Source organism: Anabrus simplex, chromosome 2 (assembly GCF_040414725.1).
Source record: "Anabrus simplex isolate iqAnaSimp1 chromosome 2, ASM4041472v1, whole genome shotgun sequence".
Taxonomy (NCBI): domain Eukaryota; kingdom Metazoa; phylum Arthropoda; class Insecta; order Orthoptera; family Tettigoniidae; genus Anabrus; species Anabrus simplex.
The window spans coordinates 685,793,392-685,821,207 of record NC_090266.1 but is presented as its reverse complement, the minus strand read 5'-3'; the positions used below and the strand labels follow the sequence as shown (position 1 = coordinate 685,821,207).

At 39.2% G+C, this 27,816-nt stretch overlaps 1 protein-coding gene across 5 annotated transcripts in view; it reads right to left on the bottom strand.

Moving 5' to 3' along the window:
- Window positions 1–27,816, bottom strand: part of LOC136864373 (synaptophysin) — a 134,241-nt gene that overhangs the window by 19,439 nt on the left and 86,986 nt on the right. The window contains exon 8 of one of the 5 annotated variants that reach the window (XM_067141292.2): window positions 6,699–7,071. The exons of the other annotated variants lie outside the window; for them this stretch is intronic. Within the exon in view, the coding sequence (XP_066997393.1) occupies window positions 6,994–7,071 (78 nt within the window). The 3' untranslated portion in view covers window positions 6,699–6,993. Of the gene's footprint in view, window positions 1–6,698; window positions 7,072–27,816 lie in introns of those variants that run through there. 5 annotated transcript variants of the gene reach the window in all.

Sequence of the window (27,816 nt, the reverse complement as noted above, 5' to 3'; positions counted from 1 at the left end):
CATGTCTTCCATCAACTCGTCGTCAGTGTTCAAAATAAGGTCGCAGTGAAAGATGACTCCACGAACCAGGTTCAAGGCCTTATGCTCCTCCACTTTGACGGGGATTTCGCCAAAGTGGTCGCACTTAAGCAGCTAATCAACTTGCAGTGCTGTACGAGTCTTCATAAGCAAACTACCGTTGCGCATTTTCTTGAGGTCCTCCAGTTCCCCGTAGACGCCTTCGATGTGTCTACTAAAAAGGATCGAGTTCACCAGCTTAAAATCGTGCCCATCAGTTCTGGTAACGACCAGAAACCTAGGGAAGCTGGATGCCATTCCTTCACACTGCGCATGTTCCCAGGGAGTTGAACCTCTCAGGGAAGCAAAAGTTAAAGACTTAGGTGGGGGACCACCTTGAGAGAGCCGACTTTGTTTGGAAGCCATGCCCGAAAACTTCCTCCCCGAATGCCACCCACTCCGATCAGGGGTCTCTGTAGCCGAACCAAGCAGTCAAGGCAATACCCACCTGGTCATAGCAGGTACTGCCCGGGGTCCGATGTTGGACGATACCTAACACGGGATGAATGAGGCAATGAGCACCAAGACTCCCTTCCTCCAGTCACCTGCAATAGCATGTACCCCATAGCGTGTACAGAGCACTAAATATAGAGAAAAAAAATAAAAATAATTAATAATAATATATCCTTCTGGCATTCGGCTGTGCAGGGACCTGCGTTGTCAGGCGGATACTACTGCCAAGGTACATGGCGCTACCACCCGCAAGAGTCCTGGGTGGTTAACTGCGGGCTTTTGGGCGTAATCACACACATAAGAGGCCCATCTCCAGGCAGCACGCACATCAAAATTTTGAATTGTCTACATCTGACCTTCGGAAAAATAATAAAAAATGCAGAGGGGACCATGGCCACATGACCCTTTAAGTCGCCTTCTACGACAGGCAGGGATTACCTGTGAATGTATTCAACCCCTCCCATCCATAGGATGTCCAACACATTATACCAGACCGCAATCCATGTCCGCGCCTAGGTCGCCCCTTTTAGTCGCCTCTTACGACAGGCAGGGAATACCGTGGGTGTATTCTACATGTGCGTCCCCCCCCCGCAGGGGGTAGTGTGTTTGGTCCGCGAGAGGTATTTTATTTCCCTCAAGTCCGCCGGCAAGCCGGTTAGGACCCCCCTATTCGCCACCTGGGATGCGCCACGTGGGAGTATCACCTCTCCCCCTGCTACGCCAGCGTAGTAGGTTTGTGGCATTTGCGTTCTTAACGGCAGCCTACACATGGAATGATAATTCCCTAGTCCGGCTGCTGCTAGTCTCCGATCAATGGTGCAGGATGACGCAGAATGTTACGGGGAGTCCATTACTTGTTCTCGGATGGAAGGTGCAGATAAGGGGTTACAATGAGCTTTGTGCACAATACAGTGATCCTCCCATGTGGTGGTCAGATGTGGTAGACCAGAACGTTGACAAGTATGCCTGCCCTCACATTTCCATGCAGTCCAACATCGGGCCACTGTCACGTCGAAATGCCTCCCAAATCTGAATATGGCACGACTCGAACAGGCGGCCAAATGGAGACCTACTGTGTGGCCCCTTTCAAATTCTGTCAGGTCCTGATAATGCTGTCTCATGCAAGTATATGGCATCTTTGTGTCTTTCAACAGTGATCACTCAATATCCAACGCTGTTTACACCCCTTATATACGAGGCCTGGTAACACTAGCACTAAACATGAACACTAATGCACTTTGGTGGCCGTCACAGAGAATTAATTGAAATTTAACCTAATGGCTGCCAAGATCCGATGTAAGCCGATTATCTGTGAATTGTAAAACTGCCGCGATCCGATGAGATCCGATGCTGTAAAGGCCGGTTTTCAAATACCTTTTGTTCAGGTTTAACGCAACAGATGACTATTACAAGTTATAAATCTCATTTTACAACCGTATTAGATTTCAGAGTAATAAATTATTATATTTAAAAAAACCACCTTTCCAATACACAAAATCCTTACATTTAGGATGAAACCATTTAATTACAAATTGGACATGTTTCGCTCAATCTTAGTGAGCATCATCAGCCATAGATGACAAATCATTGGTGGGTCAGGGCCCTGATCCTGGTGTATATCACAAAAGAATGTCTAATATACATTGATAAAAATATATGAATTTAACACTTTAAAAATAATAAGATTATCTGTGCCTATTAAGACAAAAATTGATCATTAAAATTCCTTAAAATGTAAAATGGAACGGATGACTTAAAATGTTAAAATAGTATGTAGCGATTAGATGTTCTTAAAAATCATTGTCCATTATATCTACGCTCGATTGCATTAGACTGTTTATGATGAAAACGGTTTTTCATATCAGGGTGAGCTCTTATTATAAACTATGATGCTGTTTTTTAAGAATAATCATGATGAGGAGTGCTGAAATTACATATGATGGTTGAAAAAACAAGTTCACTGATGATAAAAACGTCATCTAGATCAGCGTCAATTAGCCTTTATGGGATTCCTTGCGTTGTGTTTCAGACATTATTTGTGCAGTAATGTGTTGACATTGGTCTCCTAATGGAGAATTACTGATCTAGTAGGTGAAATTTAAATCGGGTGTATCCTGTAAAAGAAGAAAAAGGGGGGGGGGAAATAATATGTGTGTCAGCTATTGGAAATTTAAAGACTGTAGCACTGTAAGGAGATGATAACGGAAAGCGCTTACCCGTGTGTGAATTGGTCCCTTGGTTGTTTACTGAGGTTTGATGGTAACTGATTTACTGCTGCGTGTGTTGTACGAATGCGGTCGTGGAGACTGGGAAGGTAGCGGTGGGGGGAAGGGAGGCGGGACATTACGCGAGTTGTCGGCCAATGGGGAGGATGCAGTGGTAGGAGGCGTTGTGGGTGTGGCTACTGTTGCTGCTGTTACTACGGGAGGATTGAAAGCATGTTTATAATGGAAAATCTTCATGAAATTATTAGCATTAATTCCGAATTTAGCAATTAGTTTGGGGATTTGCTCAATTATGGGGCTGTTAATGTCCGAGAAATCATTTAAATTACTATTTTTATGGTCCAAAAAAAGTAAGCATTTTCATACCAGTCATTAAACCGCTTTTATTTACGTATTTGAGTATTTGCATATCTTGATCGATAGTACTGAAATTATGTCCTGTGTCCCTCATATGAATACTCATAGCGGAATGCTTTTTGTGTTTCAGGGCAATATAATGTTCTAAATACCTTATTCTAAAACTGCGGCCAGTTTGCCCTATATAAGAAAAATTGCACTGTGTGCATTTGAGTCTATATATTCCAGAGTTTGAGAATTTGTTGTAAATTGTATTGACGGAGTTGGAATTGAAAAAGATTACGGTTGGTGTTACGGGTTCGGTATGCAATGTTAATATTGTGCTTATTTAATGGTTAAGTGTCATTGTGAATAGCTGGGTTGGTGAAAGTAAAAGTAGCGGGATTTTTTTTTTTTCTTCTTCCCGGAACTAGTGTAGTTGAACTCTTTAATCCAATTTTACCCTTCCCCGTCTCCACGACCGCATTCGTACAACACACGCAGCAGTAAGTCAGTTACCATCAAACCTCAGTAAACAACCAAGGGACCAATTCATACACGGGTAAGCGTTTTCCGTTATCATCTCCTTACAGTGCTACAGTCTTTAAATTTCCAATAGCTTCTTTTACAGGATACACCCGATTTAAATTTCACCTACTAGATCAGTAATTCTCCGTTAGGAGACCAATGTCAACACATTACTGCACAAATAATGTCTGAAACACAACGCGAGGAATCCCATAAAGGCTAATTTACGCCGATCTGGACGACGTTTTTATCATCAGTGAACTTCGTTTTTCAACCATCATATGTGATTTCAGCACTCATCATGATTATTCTTAAAAAATAGCATCATAGTTTATAATAAGAGCTCACCCTGATATGAAAAACTGTTTTCATCATAAACAGTCTAATGCAATCGAGCGTAGATATAATGGACAACGATTTTTAAGAACATCTAATTACTACATACTATTTTAACATTTTAAGTCATCCATTCCATTTTACATTTTAAGGAATTTTAATGATCAATTTTTGTCTTAATAGACACAGATAATCTTATTATTTTTAAAGTGTTAAATTCATATATTTTTATCAATGTATATTAGACATTCTTTTGTGATACACACCAGGATCAGGGCCCTGACCCACCAATGATTTATGTCATCTATGGGTGATGATGCTCACTAAGATTGAGCAAAACATGTCCAATTTTGTAATTAAATGGTTTCATCCTAAATATAAGGATTTTGTGTATTGGAAAGGTGGTTTTTTAAATATAATAATTTATTACAGATGACTCTCGTGTATTCAAGTTGGCTGATCCATGGTATCTAACTACAAGTAAATTCCATTCTCTCTGATAAACAGAATATAACATTCTTATTTTAAATGTCTTTGCGAGGTTGGCACACACTGTCCAGGTCACGTGTGCGCCACAAACTTTGCGCAGCAAGTTTGACGCAAGGTATTGCTTTTATTGTGTTTTCCGTATTATATTGCAAATTTATGTAGGGTAATATGGTAAAATATTATTCAGAACACTTGTGTTAAAAATACATTCAGGCTATGTTGTTAGGAAGCGACAGTGATATAACTTCTAGTGATGAAAACAGTGAGAGATAGGAACAGTTCATGTGACATATACTAGGCCTAATGGTGTTATCCCACCTCTACTACTACTACTACTACTACTACTACTAACACTGTCGAAAGTGAAGATGATAACGTTAATATTAACTAGAGAAATACAAGTCATCATGACTACGAACATAACCTCAATTTTCAATTTCAAAAACTAAAATAATTTGGACATTATAATTATAACTATGCCAAATACTAATTCAAATTTCCAAAATTAATTACAGAAAGTGGAAATTAATAGTTCCTTTTTTTTTTTTTACATAAAGACATAAGCACCAACAAAGTAAATCACAGGACAAATACATGGATATATTAAAAAAAAAAAAAAAAAAAATCGCCTATATAGCTTCAAAACCGAGGCGAGTACAAAATTTTCAGTAAGACCTTAAGTTTTACCTTATTTTAGGTTGGCAGTTTTAGCAGTACTACAGCATTTTAGCTTGGCAGGAAAAAAGTTAATCATTTACATACCTGCCAATGGTGTGTACATGTATGAAGTTACATCGACATCTGACCATTTATTGTGGGTGTTTTAATTTTCTTGTCAGGCAGTGTAAGTTTCTTCGTTTCCTTCTCATACATTGTTATGCTCCAGTATGGATGTGATCAGTATGGGACTTAGGTGGGCTTGAGCTGCCTGAAAATCTCATTCTTAACTTTGTTCAGAGAAAAACGAATAACTGTAGAGTTCAAGAAGAATTTACTGGAAGATGTTATGCAGCAAGGAAACCTTCCTGGACTGTAAAAAGTCTTAAGGAAGAAGGGAAAAGGAAAATGAATATTTGAGGTGAAAAGTTCAACTCATTATAGATTCTAAGGTATCACCGAACAGATGGAAGTAATATATATTTTGAAAAACCTCCTCAATGTAAAAATAAATCTTTCTGTTGAAGTCTCAAGTGGCATCAGCATTAACTTGCCTCTCTCAGGCTGGAGTTTCCAGCACCTGCACAGAGTGATCCAGTGCGGATAATATTCCGCCATATGGTGGTGAACAGTCTCCAAAATTCTGCTAATCTGAAGGTCAACTTCTTTCCTGTTGAAATAGTTGCTATGTTTCATTATCTCCACAGCTTCTTGGTAGAGACTAATACTGGTGAGTGGAAGCCAGAATCGTGATTTTCTCAAAATTCATCTCGTGATCGAGGAAAGAGTGTGTACTCTGCCACTGCAGATTTTTCTGGTTAGACGAAACAACAGCCTGGTGTTAATGCAGCATTTGGTGGTTCAGGTGGTTCACACATGAACACTGAATCTAGTAAAATGCCTGTACTGGAGACAGGGCCCTGAGGGTCCTTATCTTGGCATAACTGCTGGGATATTTCTTTTGCTGTTGTTGTAGAGGTGATCTTGAAGTAGTGTCACTAACACCTAGCCAATCCAGCCTGTAATCACTGGGATGTTTGGAAGGAATGCCTTTCTCTAGTGTCTCTTCCTGTTTCTTCTCAGGTTGTGGAGGAGCCCTCTTTATTTAAAGCCTAGAAGAGACAATCAACTTACATCTGGTACAGATCTGGCTAACACAAACGTTTGAGAGATGGCCAGAAGGCAATGGTATGATAATAAATGGGGTTAAAAGTCAGGTAGTGAGTTTCATAAAAAGGAAAATTCCTCTCAGTTTTAATTAGTGCATTGATGGGGAGAAAGTTCCTTTTGGAGATCATTTTAAGTACCTAGGTGTTAATATAAGGAAATATCTTCATTGAGGTAACCACATAAATGGGATTGTAAATAAAGGGTAAAGATTTCTGCACATGGTTATGGGGTGTTTAGGGATTGTAATAAGGATATAAAGAAGAGGGCAGGTAAGACGCCCACTAGAGTATGGTTCCATAGTATGGGACCTTCACCAGGATTACTTGATTCAAGAACGGGAAAAAATCCAAAGAAAAGCAGCTCAATTTGTTCAGGGTGATTTGCAACAGAAGAGTAGCGTAACTAAGGTTAAGTTATAAGGAGATTCCCACCTTCCAATACTTGTCAATTTCTATATAATGGTTTTATTAATTGCATGATATAATCCAGCTTAATCTCTAGGACGTGTTTCGTTCCGATTATGGAACATCTTCAGCTAAAAGTTTTGACAAAATGTCAAGACAATTAAAACAAATGTGATAGTTATAATGTTAAAATAAAATGTTCATTCATGTTGGGTTAAAATTTCCAACAAGTCAGTGTCCAAGTGACGAAGTAAAATCGGCGTAAGGGTTCTTCTTTATGTTGGAGACGTGTATACTTGTTAATCTTGAAGATAAAATTGGAGATATAAAAGATTTTCTTAAAGTATAGTTATCGGGGAACTCTTGAAGAATAACCGTAGTTGAAGTTGAGATGCAGTTAGACTGTTAAAATGAGTCTGAAACAAGAAGAAAATAAGTAAAAAGTAGGACTTTTTTTTTTGAAAGGAGAGAACCTTGTAAGAATGTACGACATTTATAAGCTAAGAGGAGTACCGTTACAAGAATGTTACAAAGTTTGGGCTGGGAAGACTTGGTAGAAAGGACATGAGCTGCTTGAGTAAGAGGTATGTGAAAGTTTCAAACAGATTAATTAAAAACCACTATTCCAATACTCTACAATCCTTATATTTAGGATACAATTGTTACATAGATGTTAAAGTGGTACATGTTTCGCTTAACTTAGCACACTGTTGTCCGGGCGCGCGCTACTCCATTCTTTCCTGTGGACCGGAAACAGAAGCACACCTAGCATGAGAAGTAGGGTGAAATATAAATACAGTAGAGTCTCGATTATCCGACCTAAACGGGACCTGGACTACGTCGGATCACCGAAAATGTCGGATAATACAGAATAACTTTGAAAATGAACTGAAACAGGAAGGTTATACGCTAGTACTAAAACGACATGTTTTACGGTACTCTATCTATTGAATTATATATTAAATTGTATAGTACATGCAGTATTGAACGAAAACATTCCAGATGTCTTACGAAAAGAAACTTTTCTCCACAGATATTAAGCTGCGTAATGCCGTGCCGTTTTTTCCCACCGATCAAGCCACCCAGCACTGGCAGGAAAATTAGGGTCCCTTTCATTAAACTCCTTCTGGAAATACACAGCCTTTAACTGCAGAATTGGGCCAGATATTGGCAGGCCCTTTTCCCGGTGTTGAGATAACCAAAGAAATAGTGCTTCACTTACGTTTTCGTACTCACATTGTTTCATTGTTTTTCTCTGCTCTGGTAGAGCACTGCTTTTCAATTTCTTCCCTCTGTTTTTTCCAGTCTCCCACTGCAACACATCCAACACCATAATCTGAAGCCACATCTTGAAGAATTTCCCCTTTGTCCAGTCTCTCTAATGCACTCAACTTGTCTTACATAAAAACAATCACTTTCTTCCATTTACTCGCTATACTCACAGAGGATATGAAAACTATAACATCCGCGCCCAACCAATACTACAATGAACAATGACTGAAGACTCACTGCACCTGTCCTTGAGAAAAAAAAAAGAAAACGGTCCTACCGCCAGCGGTCAGGCCACACCGGGTGCGCCTGAATTCAGACTCCACCAAAAGTTCAAATTAAGTCTACCAGTGTCGGATAACACGAAATGTCGGATAAGCGAAGGTCGGATGAGCGAGACTCTACTGTAAATGTAAGTTTTAAATGACATCAAAATGACCTGCAAATGATTTTAGGACCCTGTTTTCATCCTTATTTGTCCATCCATCAACCTCACTGTCCTTACTATCTGTGGCATCTTCACTCTTATTAATGTCACCATCAACAGACTTGTTTGAACTGAATGTCGCACTTTCACTTCCGCGCATATGTTTTGATGTTGACGGACACACACCTTCACAATCACTAATGCACATTCACAATCACTAAGGACATCAGATAAACTATCAGCATGCAATTCTCCAAATATTTCACCATCGTTCAAGCTGTCTTTACTACGGCGCGCCATGCTGACACCTGACAATACACTCGGTCACGCGGTACCGAGTGTTATGAAACCGCCGGGCTGAGTGGCTCAGACGGTTAAGGCGCTGGCCTTCTGACCCCAACTTGGCAGGTTCGATCCTGGCTCAGTCCGGTGGTATTTGAAGGTGCTCAAATACGTCAGCCTCGTGACGGTAGATTTACTGGCACGTAAAAGAACTCCTGCGGGACTAAATTTCGGCAAATCTGAGTCTCCGAAAACCGTAAAAGAGTAGTTAGTGGGACGTAAAACAAACAACATGATGATGATGATATGAAACCACACTTCCTGTGCCGAAAGCATTGTCAAGGAAAGAATATACAGTGAAACTCTGTTAAGAAGTTTTTCAAGGGACCGCAAAAAAAAACTTCTTAAGCAGGAAACTTCTTAAAAGGGGTAATGCCCAAAAACTTATTCTGTACTTTGAAATACATGTGAAACACACAGCCAACAGATTTCCTTGTTTGTGAACAATACCGAAATAGGCCGATATATAAGAGCTGCTTACAGAAAGCCACAATATAAAAATTCGATTATCATGACAATATTTTTAGAGATAAAGTAAAATAATTGAACATACCATATTATAAATATATTTGATAAGAGAAGCGAACATATTAAGTTATATAAAAACGTTGCAAGGTTTGATTATTTTAGCAGGCAGAAACATGTCCTTCCACACTTCCCTTTCCTCTGAACTTACACTCTCTGCTTCGCAACAAATTGTTTTGTAAACGAAAACCAAAAACCCCATGGCACTACAGCCCTTGAAGGGCCTTGGCCTACCAAGTGACCGCTCCTCAGCCCGAAGGCCTGCAGATTACGAGGTGCCATGTGGTCAGCACGACGAATCCTCTCGGCCGTTATTCTTGGCTTTTTAAACTGGGGCCGCCATCTCACTGTCAGATAGCTTCTCAATTCTAATCACGTAGGCTGAGTGGACCTCGAACCAGCCCCAGGTCCAGGTAAAAATCCCAGACCTGGCCAGGAATCGAACCCGGGGCCTCCGTGTAAGAGGCAGGCACGCTACCCCTACACCACGGGGCCAGCTTTGTAAACGATGCCGGCTCGATTTTTAAAGTGTTCCAGCCACCCGCTCAACGCGGTAAAAGGTACCCATAATTTGCATGAGGCTTTCTCCTGCACAATAGTCCCACTGAAAGGTATGTTTAAACTTCGCTGCTGTTTAAACCATATTAGCAGAACTTGTTCTATTTCATCGTACTTTTCAGATTTAACTTCCTTACAATTTGCTGAAGTATTCCCTGCAGAAGCAGAGATCTCTTCTTTCTTCGCTATAATACCATTCAAAGTAGACGGCGGCATCCCCAGCTCCTTTGCCAAAGCAACACGAGAAAGTGTAGATGACGCCACTTACCTTATAATCTCCACTTTGTCTTTTATTGTTAGTGCCATTCGCTTGATCTCTTTCCTCTGAGATGCGCTCATTTTCACTTAAAAAAAGCTTGTACGTTGATATTACAAGTACAACTAACTTCACCGACTCCTACTCATACTAATTACGACGCTACACTATGCTTGGCAATCCGTAGCTTAGGCTTACAAGAAGCAAAGACAAGACGTGTACTACAGTTTGTTAGCATGTGCTTTCTATCTTCCTCACACCCCTGATACCTGCTTCAAGGATAATGCCAGCAAATGGGAAATCTAGCAACTTACCCTTCTTAGATTCTTAGAACCTAGGCCTAAATTGCCCCTGCATTCCTACTGGTTGTCACGGCAACGGGCGTAGTTTCTGGCTGTTTCACAAGTACCGCATGGCCAAGCCAGTATTGAGTTTATTTTCCCGCTTCAATCCTCTTCATGCTATAGGTAATAAAGGAAAGAAACACAGGTTCGAAGTTGCAGAAATTAGTGCATGGAAATGTATCTGGGGTATTACGTGGTAGAGATAAAGGCGCAGTAGCAACGCTAGCACATCTAAACGTAAACAGTTTCTTTCCCCGCGAGAATTTTATTTCATGTCTCCTCATCCTTGTGCTACGTTCTAATAATGCGATGTAATAATTACAAGTGACACGATAATACAATGTTTAGCTCGTATAAAGGTAAAATTAAAAATAACTTTCAATTTTATGCCAACACGTGGTATTTAAAGATAAAAATTTCATTGTTCCGTATTGAAATTATTGATGTTAAAAATTAAATAATTGAAAAGGAGGTTCAACCTTACTGCACAGTACTGCATTTCCTTCTTTTAAGTATTGAATAAGTTGAACCTCCTTTTCAATTATTTAATTTTTAACAACACGTGGTATTGCAATGCCTGTGTGTGCCTCCCTCAACACCCAGTTGGCTATCAACATTCGTTCAACTTCGTAAACGATCGGGATATTTCGGCCGGCTGTTTGGCGGCATGTGTATCAGCTGGCTGCTGGCAAATCGGCTGTTTCCTGCATAGAGTCGCGAAGTTGTTTTTATTCACCTCACTAATATTAGACCCGGAAAATCTTGTTAGTTTAGTTCAAAAACGTAATTTCCTCTAAGGCAAGATCTTGCAACAACGCAAGACAGAATGCCTGGAAGGAAATAAGCAAGGGAATGAAAAATCAGACAGGTTAGAATATTCAGTTTTGTGGTAGGTTAACAGTAATGTTGTGGACAAATGCACTTTACGGTTTTTAATTAATGTTTAGGCCACCTCGATTAATGACTTCACCCTGTCGCGGCCCGCAAATTACTACATTAAAGTTTTATCAAATCATCCATTGCGTAGGCCTACTTTGTTTCTTACGTAGGATCCCGTTCGATTTTATTCCGCTAGATGGAACGGTGGAGTGGAAATTTTGACTGATGGGTTCGATTCGATTCCACAAGTCGAGAGTGAGCATCTGCTGTCCGTGTTGTCATAGCGTGACGTCATATGTCCGTGGCAGGCCCGCACATGTTCCGTGACACCAGACACACACCGCGAGTGCGTGAACAGTCAACACAGGGTGCAACTTGCGCGGAAACTAGAGGGTTCTAACCACGGGCTGCTTTGAGTGGACGTTTTCTATCTCAAGGGGCTCTAAAATCTGAACTGTTTAAGCGGGAAATATATTTACAACAGAACACTTTAAACGGGAAAAATATACATATATCTTAATGCAACTGATCAAGGGACCAAGAATATCACACTTCTTAGGCGGGAAAACTTCTTATGCGGGAACTTCTTAACCGAGTTTCACTGTATCTATTTAAACTTAATCAACAAAGACTTTAGTTTTTAAACAACACTAAGTATTTCAATTAATAAACGGCGGAGAGAATAAAACACTCAAGAATGAAGCAATGTGAGAAAACGTTAATTTACGTAACTGGTCGCACACGCACTAATACGAAACTACGTTAATTAACATAGCCCGTCATTAATGTGTTAGTAAGCATCTTCAGCCACATGTACTGTAATCCAAAGTTAGGTCAGGGCCCTCAACAGGTTCCTCATTAAGATTAATTACTTGCAATAGTACAAGGTAGAAAGGACATAAAAATCTAATCTGTGGAGTAAGCAATGCTTAAAATGTAATGAAAAGTCAATTAATGAACTTGTCAGAATATCATATATACATAGAATAAAATACTAGTATAACGTCTAAATTGTACGAGTTGATTATATGTAGAGTAATCAAAGTTATAAAAGTTCTAACATTACAATCTATATATATAAAATAACTTGTCCTGACTGACTGACTCATCATCGCCGAGCCAAAACTACTGGAAAAGTAATGAAATTTTGGGGATATATTCATATTAAGATGTAGGTGCTCGCTAAGAGAGGATTTTTGGATATTCCGTCGCTAAGGGGGTGAAAAGGGGGGTGAAATTTTAAAATGAGTGTATCTATATCTCAAAACTTTAAAAGTTTACAGATGTAAAAATTGGTATTTAGAATCTTCCTTAAAAATAAGGAAACACGTATTTTTTTGTTTTCAGAAAATCCCAATAGGAGGGGCGAAAAAGGGTGAAAATGGGGGAAAATGGATTGAATGCCTTTAATCAGGATACCGGTACTTATATCTCAGAAACTGAAGATATTACAGACCTGAAAATTGGTACTTTTGATCTCTTTTAAAAATAAAGAAACACGTATTTTTTGTTTTTGGAAAATCGCAATAGGAGTGAAAAGGGGTGAAAAAGTGGTTGAATACCTTTAATGAGGCTACTTATATATCAGAAACTAAAGATATTACAGACCTGGAAATTGGTGTTTGGGATTTCCTTTAAAAATAAAGAAACACGTATATTTTGTTTTCGGAAAATCCTAATAGGAATGGTGGAAAAGGTTGAAAAAAGGGTCGAATGCATTTCATGAGTCTACTTATATTTCAGAACCTGAAGATATTACAGACCTGAAAATTGGTATTTTGGATCTACTTTAAAAGTAAAGAAACACGTACTTTTTCGTTTTTGGAAAATCCAAATATTGGGGGTGAAAAGGGGGGTGAATTTTTTAAAATGAGTGTGTCTACATCTTAAAACTTTAAAATTTACAAATGTAAAAATTGGTAGTTAGAATCTCCTCTAAAAATAAAGGAACATGTATTTTTTTGTTTCCTGTAAATCCTAATAGGAGGGGTGTAAAAGGGTGAAAAATGGGTTGAATGCCTTTAATGAGGATACATATATCTCAGAAACGAAAGATATTACAGAACTGAAAATTTGTATATGGGATTTCCTTTAAAAGTAAAGGAACACGTATTTTTTAGTTTTTGGAAAATCCAATTAATGGCGGTTAAACAGGAATGACAATTTGGGGTGAATTTTTTGAAAGACCATATCTACAGAATATCTGAGAAACGTAAAAGGTTGCAGACATAAAAAGAGGGTGTTTGGAATCTCCTGTAAATGTAAAGAAACATAGGCGATTTGTTTTTGGAAACTCCACTTAAGGGGAACTCACAAGGGGTGAAGTTTTACAGTATATCAAAAAAAACTTAACATGTTACAGAAGTGAAAAATGGTATTTTTTATCTCTATTAAACATAAAGAAACATGTATTTTTAGTTTTCGGAAATACCACTTGGGCGGGGGGAGGTAAACGTGACTGAAAATGGTGTTGATTTCTTTTAATTAGGCTACTGATATCTCAAAAATGAAGCTGATATCTCAAAAATGAAGATGTTACAGACGTGAAATTTGATATTTGCAATCTGCTTTAAAAGTAAAGAAACACGTATTCTCGGAAAATCCAATGAAGGGGGAGGGGGGAGGTGAAAGAATTGAAAAATTGACTTAATTGTATGAGAATACATACATCTAATAAAAGCTAAAGTTGTTACAGACGTGAAAATTCATTTTTGGATCTCCTAAAAACAAAGAAAAACGAGTTTTGGTGGGGAAACCATCTTGGAGGGCGGGAGTGTAAAGGAGTTGAATTCCTTTCACGAGGACACATAAATCAAAAACTGAAGAAGTTAGAGTCGTGATAATTGGTATTTAGAAGATCCTTTACTATTAAAGAAACAAGTATGTTTTGCGGGAAAATTCACTTGGGGGGGGGGGTTATTGTGAAATGAACTGAAAAAAGTAAATTATTTTTATGGGGATACTTATATCTCGAAACTGAAGGTAATAGACGTGAACATTGGTGTTTGGAATCTCCCTTAAACATAAAGAAACAAGCGGGGGGTGGCGGTAAATAAACTTAACGGCGGTGTGGTGTAGAAGGAGGAGAGACCAATTGATTTTACTGTTATTAATGTACTTATAAGGATCCTCTGTTGCTCAGGCGGCAGCGTGCTGGCCTCTCACAGCTGGGTTCCGTGGTTTAAATCCCGGTCACTCCATGTGACATTCGTGCTGGACAAAACGGAGGCGGGACAGGTTTTTCTCCTGATACTCCGGTTTTCCCTGTCATCAGCCATTCCAACAACACATAATAATAATAATAATAATAATAATAATAATAATAATAATAATAATAATATTCCGGACCATCGTCAAATGTGCGGACCGCGCTGGAAACGGCTCCTGGACGGGTAATGACTAAGAATGCAGTCCGGCCGCGGGTTCAGTGCCGCCAAGGCACCCAATATGACACCACGCCGGATCTCCTGAAGGATTTTATCGATATTAAAAATGATTATAGGAAAAGATGGCAAAGATTTACGGACCCAACTGACCGGGAGGAATACCTGAGCCTAGCCTGGGAAGTACGAAATAGATTGCTGGAAAGGAAGATTGAAAAATGGGAGGAAACGTGCCGTAAAATAAGAGAAAACCAGTCAGATCAGGAATTTTGGTGGATTCTCGCAGAAAACGAGTCAGATCGCGAATTTCAGCGGATTATATATCTAAAACAATAAGCATTCAATTATAAATTTCCGTATAATACCGTAGCGAAGCACGGGTATCTTGCTAGTTGGTTAATATAAATGAAGCGTGGATTAATTAAAATATCAAAATTAAAATCTTCGTAGTAGATGGAAATGATCATTAATTTTTCCTTTAGTGATTTCAGTTTGGTTTTCCTTAACTGCGAACCAACAGGAAAAAATTCGTTGAAACCGCTGTGGTTAGTGTCATGATGGCGTTATAGATTGCTGGCTTTGGACTGTGACAAAAAAGTTATTTGACACAAAAGATACATTGGCTTATCGTCTCTTTCTACAAAACTGAAGTCCTCCTCCCAGTCACTATTAAAAGCTCGATTCTCCTCTTCATATTTACACTTCTTAGACAGCATCGCAACTGTTCGGACACAAGCCACAACTGTACTGAAACAGCACACAACAACTGCACAGAGAAAAGTATCGGCACTCGCTACTGCCTAGGCGTGAATGCGACTGGCTTCACCTCACAACACTGACTCACTGACACACTCTCCCGCTCAAAGCATTATCTAACGGAAGGTCCTGGAACTATCTTCACCTCCCATCTCTGATGATGCTTGTTTAAAGGGGCTTAACATCGAAGGTCTTCGGCCCCCTCCCATCTCTCACCACTGACCTACAGCAATAATAACTTCAAGCCGCACATCGCTGCTACTGACTGCCGCCGGCCACGAGACGACGTTAGATTCCATGAATTATAGCGTTTAATTTTACTCTAAGGTTGGTGTCAAGAGCCGCACGAGACTGACTCAAGAGCCGTGTGCGGCTCGCGAGCCTCGTTGTGGCCAGCCCTGCTATATACGCTATTTACCGTTATGTATTTACCGATTATGATATCCACAGAAGGGTTTCAGGTGAAGTTCAAAATGGTCAAGCTGATCCACTCTTCGGATGCCACTGTAGGACTTGAACAGCTTACATTATGGTACAGACACTTTGCATTTTTTAAAAATATTTTTTTATTTTTATTTTTACGCTAGACCACCTTGATGCACAGTTTATCTCCATCTGTTTGTAGTTCATACCAGCAGTGACAACCATGTTGTCATTCCAGTGCACCAGCAACGCACCACCAAAATTCCTGCAGTTGTTTTGATCCCCTTTTTCCTGTCTGCAATTCTTTGAAGGGGGCACTTCTCTGTCTGGTTTTCTTGAAATGTCCCTGTTGCATTTATTCCCTTTGAAGCCAGATGTCTTACCAATTTCAGGAATGTAGAGCAGTCGTCAAAGAATATTGTATGTCCCCTGTTTGATTCAGTTCCACCTGCACCAATAAGAGAAAGGACTACACTCCCTCAAAGTCCAAATTCTTTCTGCCTTTCATTTTATATTGCTGTACATACTGGGAAAGATGGAAAGGTATCCTATAGCAACTGGCAGAGAAAGAAGTGCAGCAGAATTTCACAATTTTGTCGACCATCTGATGGGGAGGAGGGAAGAGTCAGTCACTAAATGAGATGTAGATTGTGATCTTGTCCACTATGGGGTTGCTCCTTTTGTGTTGCAATTTGATCTACTACTACTTTTGAATTTTCCATCAGGGATATCAGAAACAGGGGCACTGGCCCAATCTTATGTATGAAACTATTTTCATATGAGAATTTCCTTTTGCACAGCTTTCTGGTTTTTCAATTCCATCTGCAAACTTTCAGTAATATTTTGACTACCACTGGACCTAGCCTTCCCTTTTTCAAATTTTGTTGAAGCAATTTGACCTTCACATTTACTCAGAAGTAGGTTTCTACCTAGGTAATTTAGATTACTTTCATACTCATCTGTCATTATCATCAACCGTTTCACACCTGTCATTAGGAGGTTTGAGGTGCTGCTCCTCTCCAAATATCAGTTCCTCCTCCAAAACTTCCAATATTTCACTTGCCATCAAACTAGTAAGGGAATACAAATGTCTGAGACAGCGGATTTCCATGTGCATAGCGTCCGATTTTCAGGACAGCTAAATTTACAAGCCACTGTCACGTCAATGAAAAGACATAATTGATATCTTTGTGTGTCAGTAGATTCATAGGAACGTCAACAATAGAGTCCATACCAAAGTATACAATTATTGGAAATATTTGTTAATTCACAAATAAAAATCTTGACTGTTAAACAAAACTCTATACTATCTTGCTACCATGGTCGCAATAAGTGTGATTCAACAATAAATGGTAAGGATAAAGAATGATGTATTCTTGGTTCTTGTTAGCTACAGCCTTTCTGAAGCACAAGAAAGGGGGCCTTAAAATCAAGCATAAATATCATACAGTTTTATTTTTCATGACGTCACATTTTTCGGATGCTATGCACTAATGGGTTAAGGTACAGCCCCAGCATTTGTCTGGTGTGAAAATGGGAAACCACGGGAAACTACCTTCTTGGCTGCCGACAGTGGGATTCGCACCCATCATCTCCCGGATGTAAGCTCACAACTGTGCGACTCGCTTGGTAACCATGAAAAAGTGGTTAGGATGTTTTCAACTGACGTTCAAGGCTTTGTCCCGATGTAAAATCCTGAACATCTCTCCTAGTGTAAAGAATCAAGAATCTTTATTTGCCATAGACCATATACAATGAAATAGGCTTCGTTAACTGATAATTTTTTAGTACTTAATATTACTAAGGCTAAATGAACATACACCTTTTATTAAAGCCTAATACTAAAATTATGCATTTCTAAGAATTCAGAGGTATTATAAAATGGATTTTCTATTAACCAATCATACATTTTTCTGGCTAAATGAACATACACCTTTTGTTAAAGCTTAATACTAAAATTATGCATTTCTAAGAATTCAGAGGTATTATAAAATGGATTTTCTATTAACCAATCATACATTTTTCTTTTAAAATTATTTAAAGGAGTGGACCGTGCAGAATGTGGTAATTTATTAAATAATCTTAAACAACTGACTTTAGGTGAGTGAGCAGTTTTTGACAGCCTGTGAACTGGGATGTCAATGTCTGCTTTACCCCGCGTAACATGAAGGTGAATGTTTTCCCTAGTACTGAATCAATTTATGTTGTTTTTAACATATGTCAAAGATATATAAATTTATAATTGTAAGTATTTTAAGCTTTAATGAAGAGAGGTCGACAATGGTCAATTGCACCAGCCCTACACATTGTTCAGACAACCTTTTTCTGTATTAGAAGAATATTATATACATAAGAAGAATGCCCCCATAATAACAGTCCATAAGTAATGTGTGACTGGAAGAGACCAAAATATGCCATGCTTAGGTAGTCACTGCTAACTAAATCCCTTAATTTCCAAATCAAATAGGCCACTCGTGATTTTTTTAAAATATACAAACATGATCAATGTGTGTTCCCCAGTTCAATTTGGCATAAATATGAAATCCCAAAAGTTTGACTAACTGACTTTCAATATCTTTGGATAATCCTAGTGTGAGAAATTTCAATTTCAAGAACAGCAGTAGCAGTACATTTACCTTGTCGAAACCCAAAACTGACAGTGTGATAGGAGATTGTAAGTTTCAAAATAGTTGCTAAGTTGACTGTACAAAAGTGATTCAAATATTTTAGAAATTATTGGAACAATTGAGACTGCACGATAGTTCTGAAGAAATTCTTTGTCCCCATTTTTAAATACTGGAATAACTTAAGAAATTGTAAGTAGATCACGAAAACTCCAAACTCGAAACACTTATTAAAAATAAAAGCTAGAGGTTCAGAAAAAAATTTATAATTCTTTTGATGATGTAATTAGATAACCATACTCTTAGAGTTTGATAATTTTAAGCTAACTTTAATTACTTCATCAGATGTGAATTCAAGCCAATGGAAAGTGTTTCGGCAGGGGGGTTTGATTGTTAAGAAAGTCACTCACAGCTGTACCTGTTGCCTTAATTTGATCTCCGATTCCTTTTACAGAGTTTAAGAAATAATTATTCAGTTCTTCCGGATCGAGCAATGTGTCTTGAGTTTGAGTAGGGATGTTTTCTTGTACTATAACATCCCATGCCGACTTGCATTTGTTGGGTGCATTCTCAATATATTTTTCACAAGCTAAAGTTTTGGCATGGATAAGTTTCCTTTTATATAACTTTTTACAAGATAAGCTTTATACACACCATTCTGGTCAGTTGCTCCTTGACAAGAATTTTTATAAATTCTATACAGCAAAAGCATTCTTTCTCTATCCTGAGTCAATTCATCAGTATACCAGTTCAAATTCTTGCTTTTAAGTTTACCATTATAACTAATTTTTACCAGTGGTGAACATAAATGCTACAATTCAACCAATTTATCTAAAAAGTTTCCAAATACAGTTTCATTACCATTTTCTCCCATTTGAAATTAAAATACAAAGCCCCAGTTAATTTGTTTCAGATTTTCAATAAATATGTTCATATAATCATCACCCTGACTTTTTACCCACACCAGAACAGGTTCGTCATTGTAAATTACGTCAGGCTGGTTAATATATGATACAAGCAAGGGGTCATGATCTGCAAAACCCCCACCAACAAATCTAAGTTGATAAAAATCTCTCAAAAAATATACATTATTACCTAAGCATGCAATATTACGGGTAGGTAGCTTGTTTGTGCAAGTTAAATTTAGAGTTCTTAGTAAATTCAGAAAATTTCTAGAAATCTGCCCATCTGAATATGCCATCTCTACGTTAAAATCCCCACAAACAGCAACTTTGACCTTAATCTTCAAAATTTTTTCCATTACTAATTTAAAATTCTTAAGAAATGCATAAGCATTGGCATTTAGAGATCTATACAAACGAGCAATTATCAAATTCTGATCAACCAGCTTCACACAACTAAATTCTCCTTCTAATTCCACACAATATTGACTTAAATCAATTTTTACAAATTTAAAACACTAAGACCTCAGCTCCCCTATTTTTTTTTTTTACTCCTACAAAACATATCTGCAACAGTATATCCATGGGGCACAAATACACAAATCACATCAACTTTCTGGGTTTGGCAAAAGTGTTCTAATTCTAACAACTTATTTCTAATGCACTGGATATTCACTTGCAATAAATTGAGAGATTTACCCTTGCTATCATCCTTTTGGATGTCATTTACCTCTGGCAACTACTTTTTGTATCACTCATTATTGGTGAAGATTTCTGACCTGATGATTCATGTACTGGTACTTTATGAATAGGAGAATAACATACCTGAGTTTGGCTACTTACTAAACTATCTTTGATAATGGTTTGATTTGGTGAGCTATCTCATTCGGTCACAGATGCTAGTTTTGGTTTACATGGCCTCTTAAAATTAAAAAATTTTCTGGTTGACTGAGCCAGCTTTCTACTAGTTTTCCTGGCAGGGAACACCTAAGGGAGTTGTGTTTTTCAAAGTACATATCTTATGATTAATAAAATCGTGAACAACATTATCTTTTTTTTTACCTGAATTGTTTAGATGGAGGCCATGTTTTGTATAACAGTGTGTCTCGAAACTGCTGCATTCAATAACCTGAGTATTCAGAAAATGTTTACAAATTTTAACAATATCACACTGCCTGATGCCTCTTTTGAAAAGAATTTTACATGTGACTCAAACCTCATCAATTCTGACGTGCATGGTTGTATTCTCATAGACGTATTAGAGTAATCTGGAATATCTGGGGTCGATGCTAGCTTTATCCAGTGCTTCAAGTATTGCCTAGTTTCCAATAAAATCAAGAGGCTATTTCATAATCCATGAATGCCATATGGAGGCGAGCATTATATTCATTACATACCCTTATGAGAGTGTGCACCATCTGAATAGGATCAATTTTGCTGAATCCTTTCTTGAAATAGCTTGTTCAATAGGTTGGTACAATCACAGCGTGCTCTATCAGAGGCAGGAATGCTTCTCCCACTCCTCGCTAGTTTGGTGTCATTACGGGTTCTAGTACACAGTGTCGTAGCCGTAATACCAGATACAATAACAGATTGATATTCAGCAGCCCCTTCCAATATTGTATGCTGCAGCCCAACTAACATGCACACGGTTATAGCGGTACTAATGCTCAGTGAGCACATTTTGCATACGATTCTGAACCCTAGCGAAGTGTTATATCATCAGTTTGCAAAACATGACGCTATGAAATCATGTAGCAACGTCCTTTTACCATATAATTATGTTAATGTGTCTTACCTTGTGACCGAGTGTATTGAAGAGGCGAATCAACGCATAAAACTAGGTAACAGTGCAGTAATTAATGTCTTAAGCACCGAAATGGATGGCGTACGTACTCTGCTCTCGTATTGCCAGCATGTTTCCAGCAGTGTAGTGTAGCGTATGTAGTTAGGTGTTCGCCTAACAATCGACGGAATGTGCCACCGGCAGTTCAAATCCTGCACCATTCAAACATTTCGCATCGGTATGATGTTTGAATACGTACACACGGGCCCAAGTTTGCCACACTCAAACAGTAGAATGATGCTGTTATTCATCTTGTGCCCTGCATATACTCCGCTGGTTAGGGCATGAATGTACTGTAATCTCTGCTGTCATTTGGCATGTATTCCACAGAGGAATACGTTGACATGTTCCTCATTTATGGAGAAGCAAGACAAAATATGTGCAAGGCACTATGTCTGTACCAAGAAGGGTATCCAGACAGACACCCGGCTGCTACGACATTCCGCCATGTTGAATGACGCCTAAGGACAAAAGGCATGATTTCCAACCAGTCACCAGTCCGCGATAGGCCCGTTACATTGGTTGAAATAGAGGAAGCCATCCTGGAGGCAGCTCGTAATAATTCACACATTAGTACAAGGGCGACTGCACGACAGGTGAATACCAGCCAGACGTCCGTCTGGCGAATACCTGCATACTCGAACCTCCCACCTGACATGCAAGCTTGCTCCGCCACAGCTTTACCAACTACATTACAGTTCCGTATGGCACACTGGGCAGCTTATAGCATGTATTAGGTTTACTGTGGTCACAATATCAATTTAGTGTTTCGCCGGTGTGTCAGGTTCATTTGATCTAGAAGGCACACGCATGTCTTCCAGTGTTTAATTTGAGTATAATAGTACGGTGTCGTATCATGGTGATGCAGTAAATACCAAGATATCCGGTTGTGTTGTCTGGGCATACCAGCAGGGCTGATGTTTTCAGGACGGAATTGAATATTGTGGGTTGCATTAAACTACACGCTGTATGTTTTCCATTCATTAAAGGACTGTTGTGGTTAACAGATGTAGTCCACACACACTCGGGTCAAATTTTTTTTCTTACAGTTAGCTTTACATCGCACCGACACAGGGCTACCGTCAGTGGGGTTTGAATCCAATATCTCCCGAATGCATGCTCACAGATGCACGCCCCTAACCGCATGACCAACACTCTTGGTTACAAAATAAAGAATGCTATTGCAAATTATAAGAAAAACTGCTTCTGAACATGCGTTATTATGAGGATCATCACCTTATATTAAATAGGTATACTGATATCTTTATAACTTGTCTTCATTAAGCAAATAGTGAATTAAGCACGTACACAAAATAAATAACAACGAATTAACCCACAAGTATTGCAAGAGTTTAATATAACTGGTTAAAAATTAATGTTAATTTGCATACCTCTGCATCATTATTCAAGTGTTTTCAGTTCTCCTGTAGAAGTGACTCCTTTCTTGTGTTTCTTCTTATAGTTGGAAAGTAAAATGTTACATAAAACCCGAACAATTTTGTTTATGACTTAAGTGACATCACTTCCATATATACAGATCCCCTCATATGTTTCAATGAACATTTTATTCTGGACTCAATCAATCTACATACGAACGAGAGGACCGTATTCTTACAAGGGGACATTCCCTACTCGTCACCACTGATTTCGCTCAAATTTATAGAATATGCAGGGATTGGCTAGAAATGAAAGTATCCGAAGTGGGAACTCCAGATGGCCAAGTGTACAGAAAATAAAAATAAAAATGTTGACGCGGCTCACACACCGTATAAGCCACTTACGTTAGTGTGCACGCCAAGCAGTAGTTGGCGTAGCGGAAAGAGCTGGGACTAGTAATTCGATGGACGTGGGTTCAACTCGCCGTGTGGAGAATATTTTTCTCAATTTTCATATTATTCATTTATTTCAATTTATTTTACTTATGCAAAAGGCATATAGGACGTCAATTTTTTAATGAGCACACAATTGTCGAAAATTTGGAGTTGCAAACTTTCCCGACTTGTTCAAACGGAAATTCTTTTTTCTCCTTTATTGGCTATCTCCCCTCCTTGGGGAATGTGTCAAACGTGAATAGCCGTTTCACTGTAAGATTAGGATTAGTTTTCACCTGACAAGTGAAAGTTGCTCCTGGCGGCTGTACACAAACAATAGATTCTTGGCGCAGGTAGACAATGACATCACATTTTTTTTTACTTTTCCTATGCTTTTTGCGTATAAATAAATAAAATGAATTATTCACCTCTTTGCGTAATTGGAAAATATAAAAGTTGACAGAAAAAACTGTTTCCACACGCGGAGTCGAACCCACGAACATCAAATTACCAGTCCGAACTCTTACTGCTATGCCAATAACTGCCCGGCATGCTCACTAACGTAAATGGCTTATACGGTGCGAGAGCTGCGTCAACATTTTTATTTTCTATACGCTTGGCCATCTGGAGTTCCCACTGCGGGTACTTTCATTCCTAGCCAATCCCTGCGTGTTTTATAAATTTGAGCGAAATCGGTGGTGATGTTAGTAACAGAGAAATGTATCTGAACTTTTATAATCTTATTTTTAAATTGTGAAGTTTTGTTTATTAGTGCGTAATTGTTTACTAAAATTATCTGCATACTTTATTATTAATCAACTATGTAGCTGAAGAAGATTCAATTGGATTGAAACATGTCCAACAGTAAATATACTTTTGAGAATGTTCAATTTTAGTTAGATTGGACTATGTATTAGTTTTGAATGGATGGACCTTTATAATAAAGAAAACAAGATATTATATTCCTTCCAATTATGCTTTGTCTTGGATTTTTATATTAAAAAAAGTATTTTACAGTCAAATATCTGTTTATTAGCTAAAAAATAAAAAAGGAATGAAGAGTAGAATGTAGTTCAAACTACAAATGCAGCCTGCAAAACAGAAGAGAGAGGCCTACCAACAGAAGCGCAATTGGTTTGAAGTATTCATAGTTGTTTATTTTACATTTTGTAGCAAAAAAGAAAAAAAAGATATCGCTGACCTTCCCACCTGTTCTATCATATAACAAGGTAAAATATATGCAGGGTAGGTTTAAGAGGTTAACTTCGTCACTCATGGCACATCCTCACTATCATCCTGGACTGTATTGATTCTGGTTGGTCTAATGGAAGAAATTTAGTTTGTTTGTTGTCGAGTCACAGCATACATTGCACCAATTGCTCATTCCATTCACGAGTTCTACGAAGGTAATCCCAAAAATGTCTCCTCATCATCATCATCATCATCATTTCCCTTTAACCAGCTGTAGCCGGGTAGGGGCAAATATGGTTCCTCTCCACTTTCTTCGGTCTTTTCACCACTCCTCCTCCAACACTGTGTCCCAGTCCAGGTTTCACACCTTTCGGTATTTCAAATTTTCCGTTACAATTCTGTGAGCGGCGCTTCGGGAAACCTCAGGAACCAAAGTGCAGAGATCATCCAGAGTGATCCACCGATCTTTACGCATGATTTGCTCAACCTTCACGACTGTCTCGACGGAAATTGACGGTCTCCCGCTCCTTTGTTCGTCGTGAATTTCAGTTCGACCAGCTGCAAATTCTCTACACCACTTACGAACATTTTTGACATCCATACACGACTCACCGGGCACTTCCGTCAATTGGCGATGGATTTCAATCGGTTCAGTACAAAGGGCACTAGGAAAGTTTTGCAATGTGAGTGAATGCTTTAGATTTTTCCAAAATGATTGCCACCACACTCACTACACTTCCCCATACGTCAAAACCAGTCACTGAACCAACTCTGCCACTTTTCTTCGGTTACATTTTCACACTCTTGATCCCATGCTGCCATAAGCTCCTCGTCGGATGCAAAACGCCGCCCTTTCAGCTTTATCTTCACTTCTGGGAAGAGGACGAAGTCACATGGGGCAAGATCAGGATTCTATGGAGGGTGATCAAGCACAGTCAACCCTGATCTGGCAAGAAAATCCATCGTTACATTAGCACAATGTGCTGGAGCATTGTCATGATGCAAGAGCTAAGTGTTGAGCTGTGACTTTGGACAGAGCTGCTTGAGAGCCTGGATGACCTGAGGCAGACAAGTCTCACTGTACCACTTCGCAGTAACTATCCTTTGTGCTTCTAGCACAACCCCAGTCAGGATGCCCCATTTAGTGAAGAATACTGCAATCATCATTTTCTTCACTGACGTTGACTTTCGCACAGTCACAGGAGTACCCTCATATTCAACCAGCCACACCTTGTTCTGGGATTTTGCTGGGACATCGTAATAATAAAGCCAAGTTTTGTCACCTGTAACAATGCTATTGACGTTAAACGAAGTCCCATTTTCAAACTGTTTTAGCATTTTTCTGCACTATTTCACTCGATGTGCCCTTTGTTCCTCTGAAAGGGAATGGGGCACCCAAAGGGAACAAACCTTTCTAACATGGAGATGGTCATGTAGAATTGAATGAATAGCTGGTGCAGCGATGTGGAGGGTCTTTTCTATCTGCCGATATGTCAACCGCCTCTCTTGCTGCAACATTTTCCTCACAGCTTCAATGTTTTCCTCAGTCACCGATTCAGACGGTCGCCCAGAACGAGGATCGTCTTCAACCCCCAAATTTCCCCTCTGGAGCCCTTTTTACCAGCGGAAAATTGTTGTCCGATGTGGACTGTCTTTTCCCAGCACAGCAGTCACTTCCTCCAGGCACTGGTCAACAGTTAATCCACGCGCAAAGTTGTAGCGGATAATTGTGCGATATTCACCTTTAGACCACAATAACACCTTAACTTGCTTTCAATCCCACTGCTTGGTAACAACTGGTGTGAAGGTTGCACCTTGCTGCCTTCTAGACGGGTTTACACCCCTCACCATAACAGGGGTGTCCAGCCAACCATTTTTTTGCGTATCGCAAAACTTTCCTAGTGCCCTTTGTACCTTTTGCGTTCAAAAACCGAATAACTGTACGCACTTCGCACTCGGCGGAAACATCCACCGGGAGCTCCATTCTCAACGGCTGCCAAGCCAAGACTGAGTGCCTCAGCGCGGCATGAGCATGTTTATATGAGAGTGCGGGGAAACACTTTTCACAATATTGTGACCAACAGCCACAGGAACAGTTCTTATTTTTGGGATTACCCTCGTAAGTCTTGGAAATCAAGTTTGTTTCTGGTTACTAGTATGACATTGTCAGTGAAGAGAATGATCCCAGGTACTGATTGGTGCAGGTCTGTCATAACAGTGTCTGTCCCGAACAGAAACAGTGATAGCACAACAGCAAAAATAATATATCTGCTTATGGTTTTCAGAGATGCTGAAGTGGCAAAATTGTGTGCCATGTGGTTGGTTTATTTGAGCATGTAACCCACCATCTTGGGCACAGAAAAGCCAGCATGTGACTGTTTGAGCCACTCAGCTAAGCAGTGATAGGACTGAGCCCGGGTTGGCGCCAACTGTAATCCCAAAGTTATCGGATGTTCCTGCAGTGACACAGACGTAGCTTCTTGGCACAGTATAAAACAGCTGCAACCATTTAATAAGGTACCCTGAGACCTCAGGGAGTTGAAATGCAAGCCAAATCACATCATTTGGCACATTGTTCATGTGATGAGACTGTCAAGTGGTGGGAACATTACATGGCATTTGTAGTAACAGCACAGGACAGGTGTCAGATACATGTCCACTCACTATAATCTATTAGATTCATAGTCCGTATTGATAGTTCAAGCACACAAGTATGAAGAATGAGTTCTCCATCTAATACTTAAGTATTTTTTAGAACAGTGGCATTCAATGTTTATTTTAATGGCATTCTTGTTTAATTTTAACTTTAGTAGTATTTATTCTGTACAGTCACTATTTTTTTTTTTTGCTACGGGCCTTACGTCGCACCGACACATACAGGTCTTGTTGCGACGATGGGATAGGAAAGGCCTAGGAGTTGGAAGCGGCCGTGGCCTTAATTAAGGTACAGCCCCAGCATTTGCTTGGTGTGAAAATGGGAAACCACGGAAAACCATCTTCAGGGCTGCCGACAGTGGGATTCAAGTCACTATTAAGCAGGTTCTTCAACAGCTGGAGATGACCTATTTACAGGTCGAACCGGTACTGTCTTTTTATGTAAATAATACAGACACTATGTAAAATAAAGTACTGATTAGGTGGAGAACTCATCCTTCATACTTGTGTACATGTCCACTCAGATGAGGAGAAATTTGAAGCAACAGTGGTATGTAATCCATATGTCCAAACAAGTACAGAGTGGCATGATTCAATTCTTGTGCAAAGAAGGTGCTTCAGCGGCTGAAAACTTTGCATGAATGCAAGCCATGAAAAATGAGGCATGCTAAAAATAAAGCTCTGTATATAAAGTTTTGTGTAGTTTCAAGGTAGATTGGTATGCATGATGATGATGATGATGATGATGATGATGATGCTTGTTGCTTAAAGGGGCCTAACATCGAGGTCATCGGCTCCTAATGGTACGAAATGAAATAAAAAGTTCAAAATCATCCACTGACCAAAATAAAAAAAATGTCATGAAGAATGAATGGATGAACATGCCCCCCCCCAAAAAAACAGTGGATCCGACTCAAAAAAAGGTCATAATAATAGTATTACTGACCAAGGGACCCCTTTGAAAGCAAAA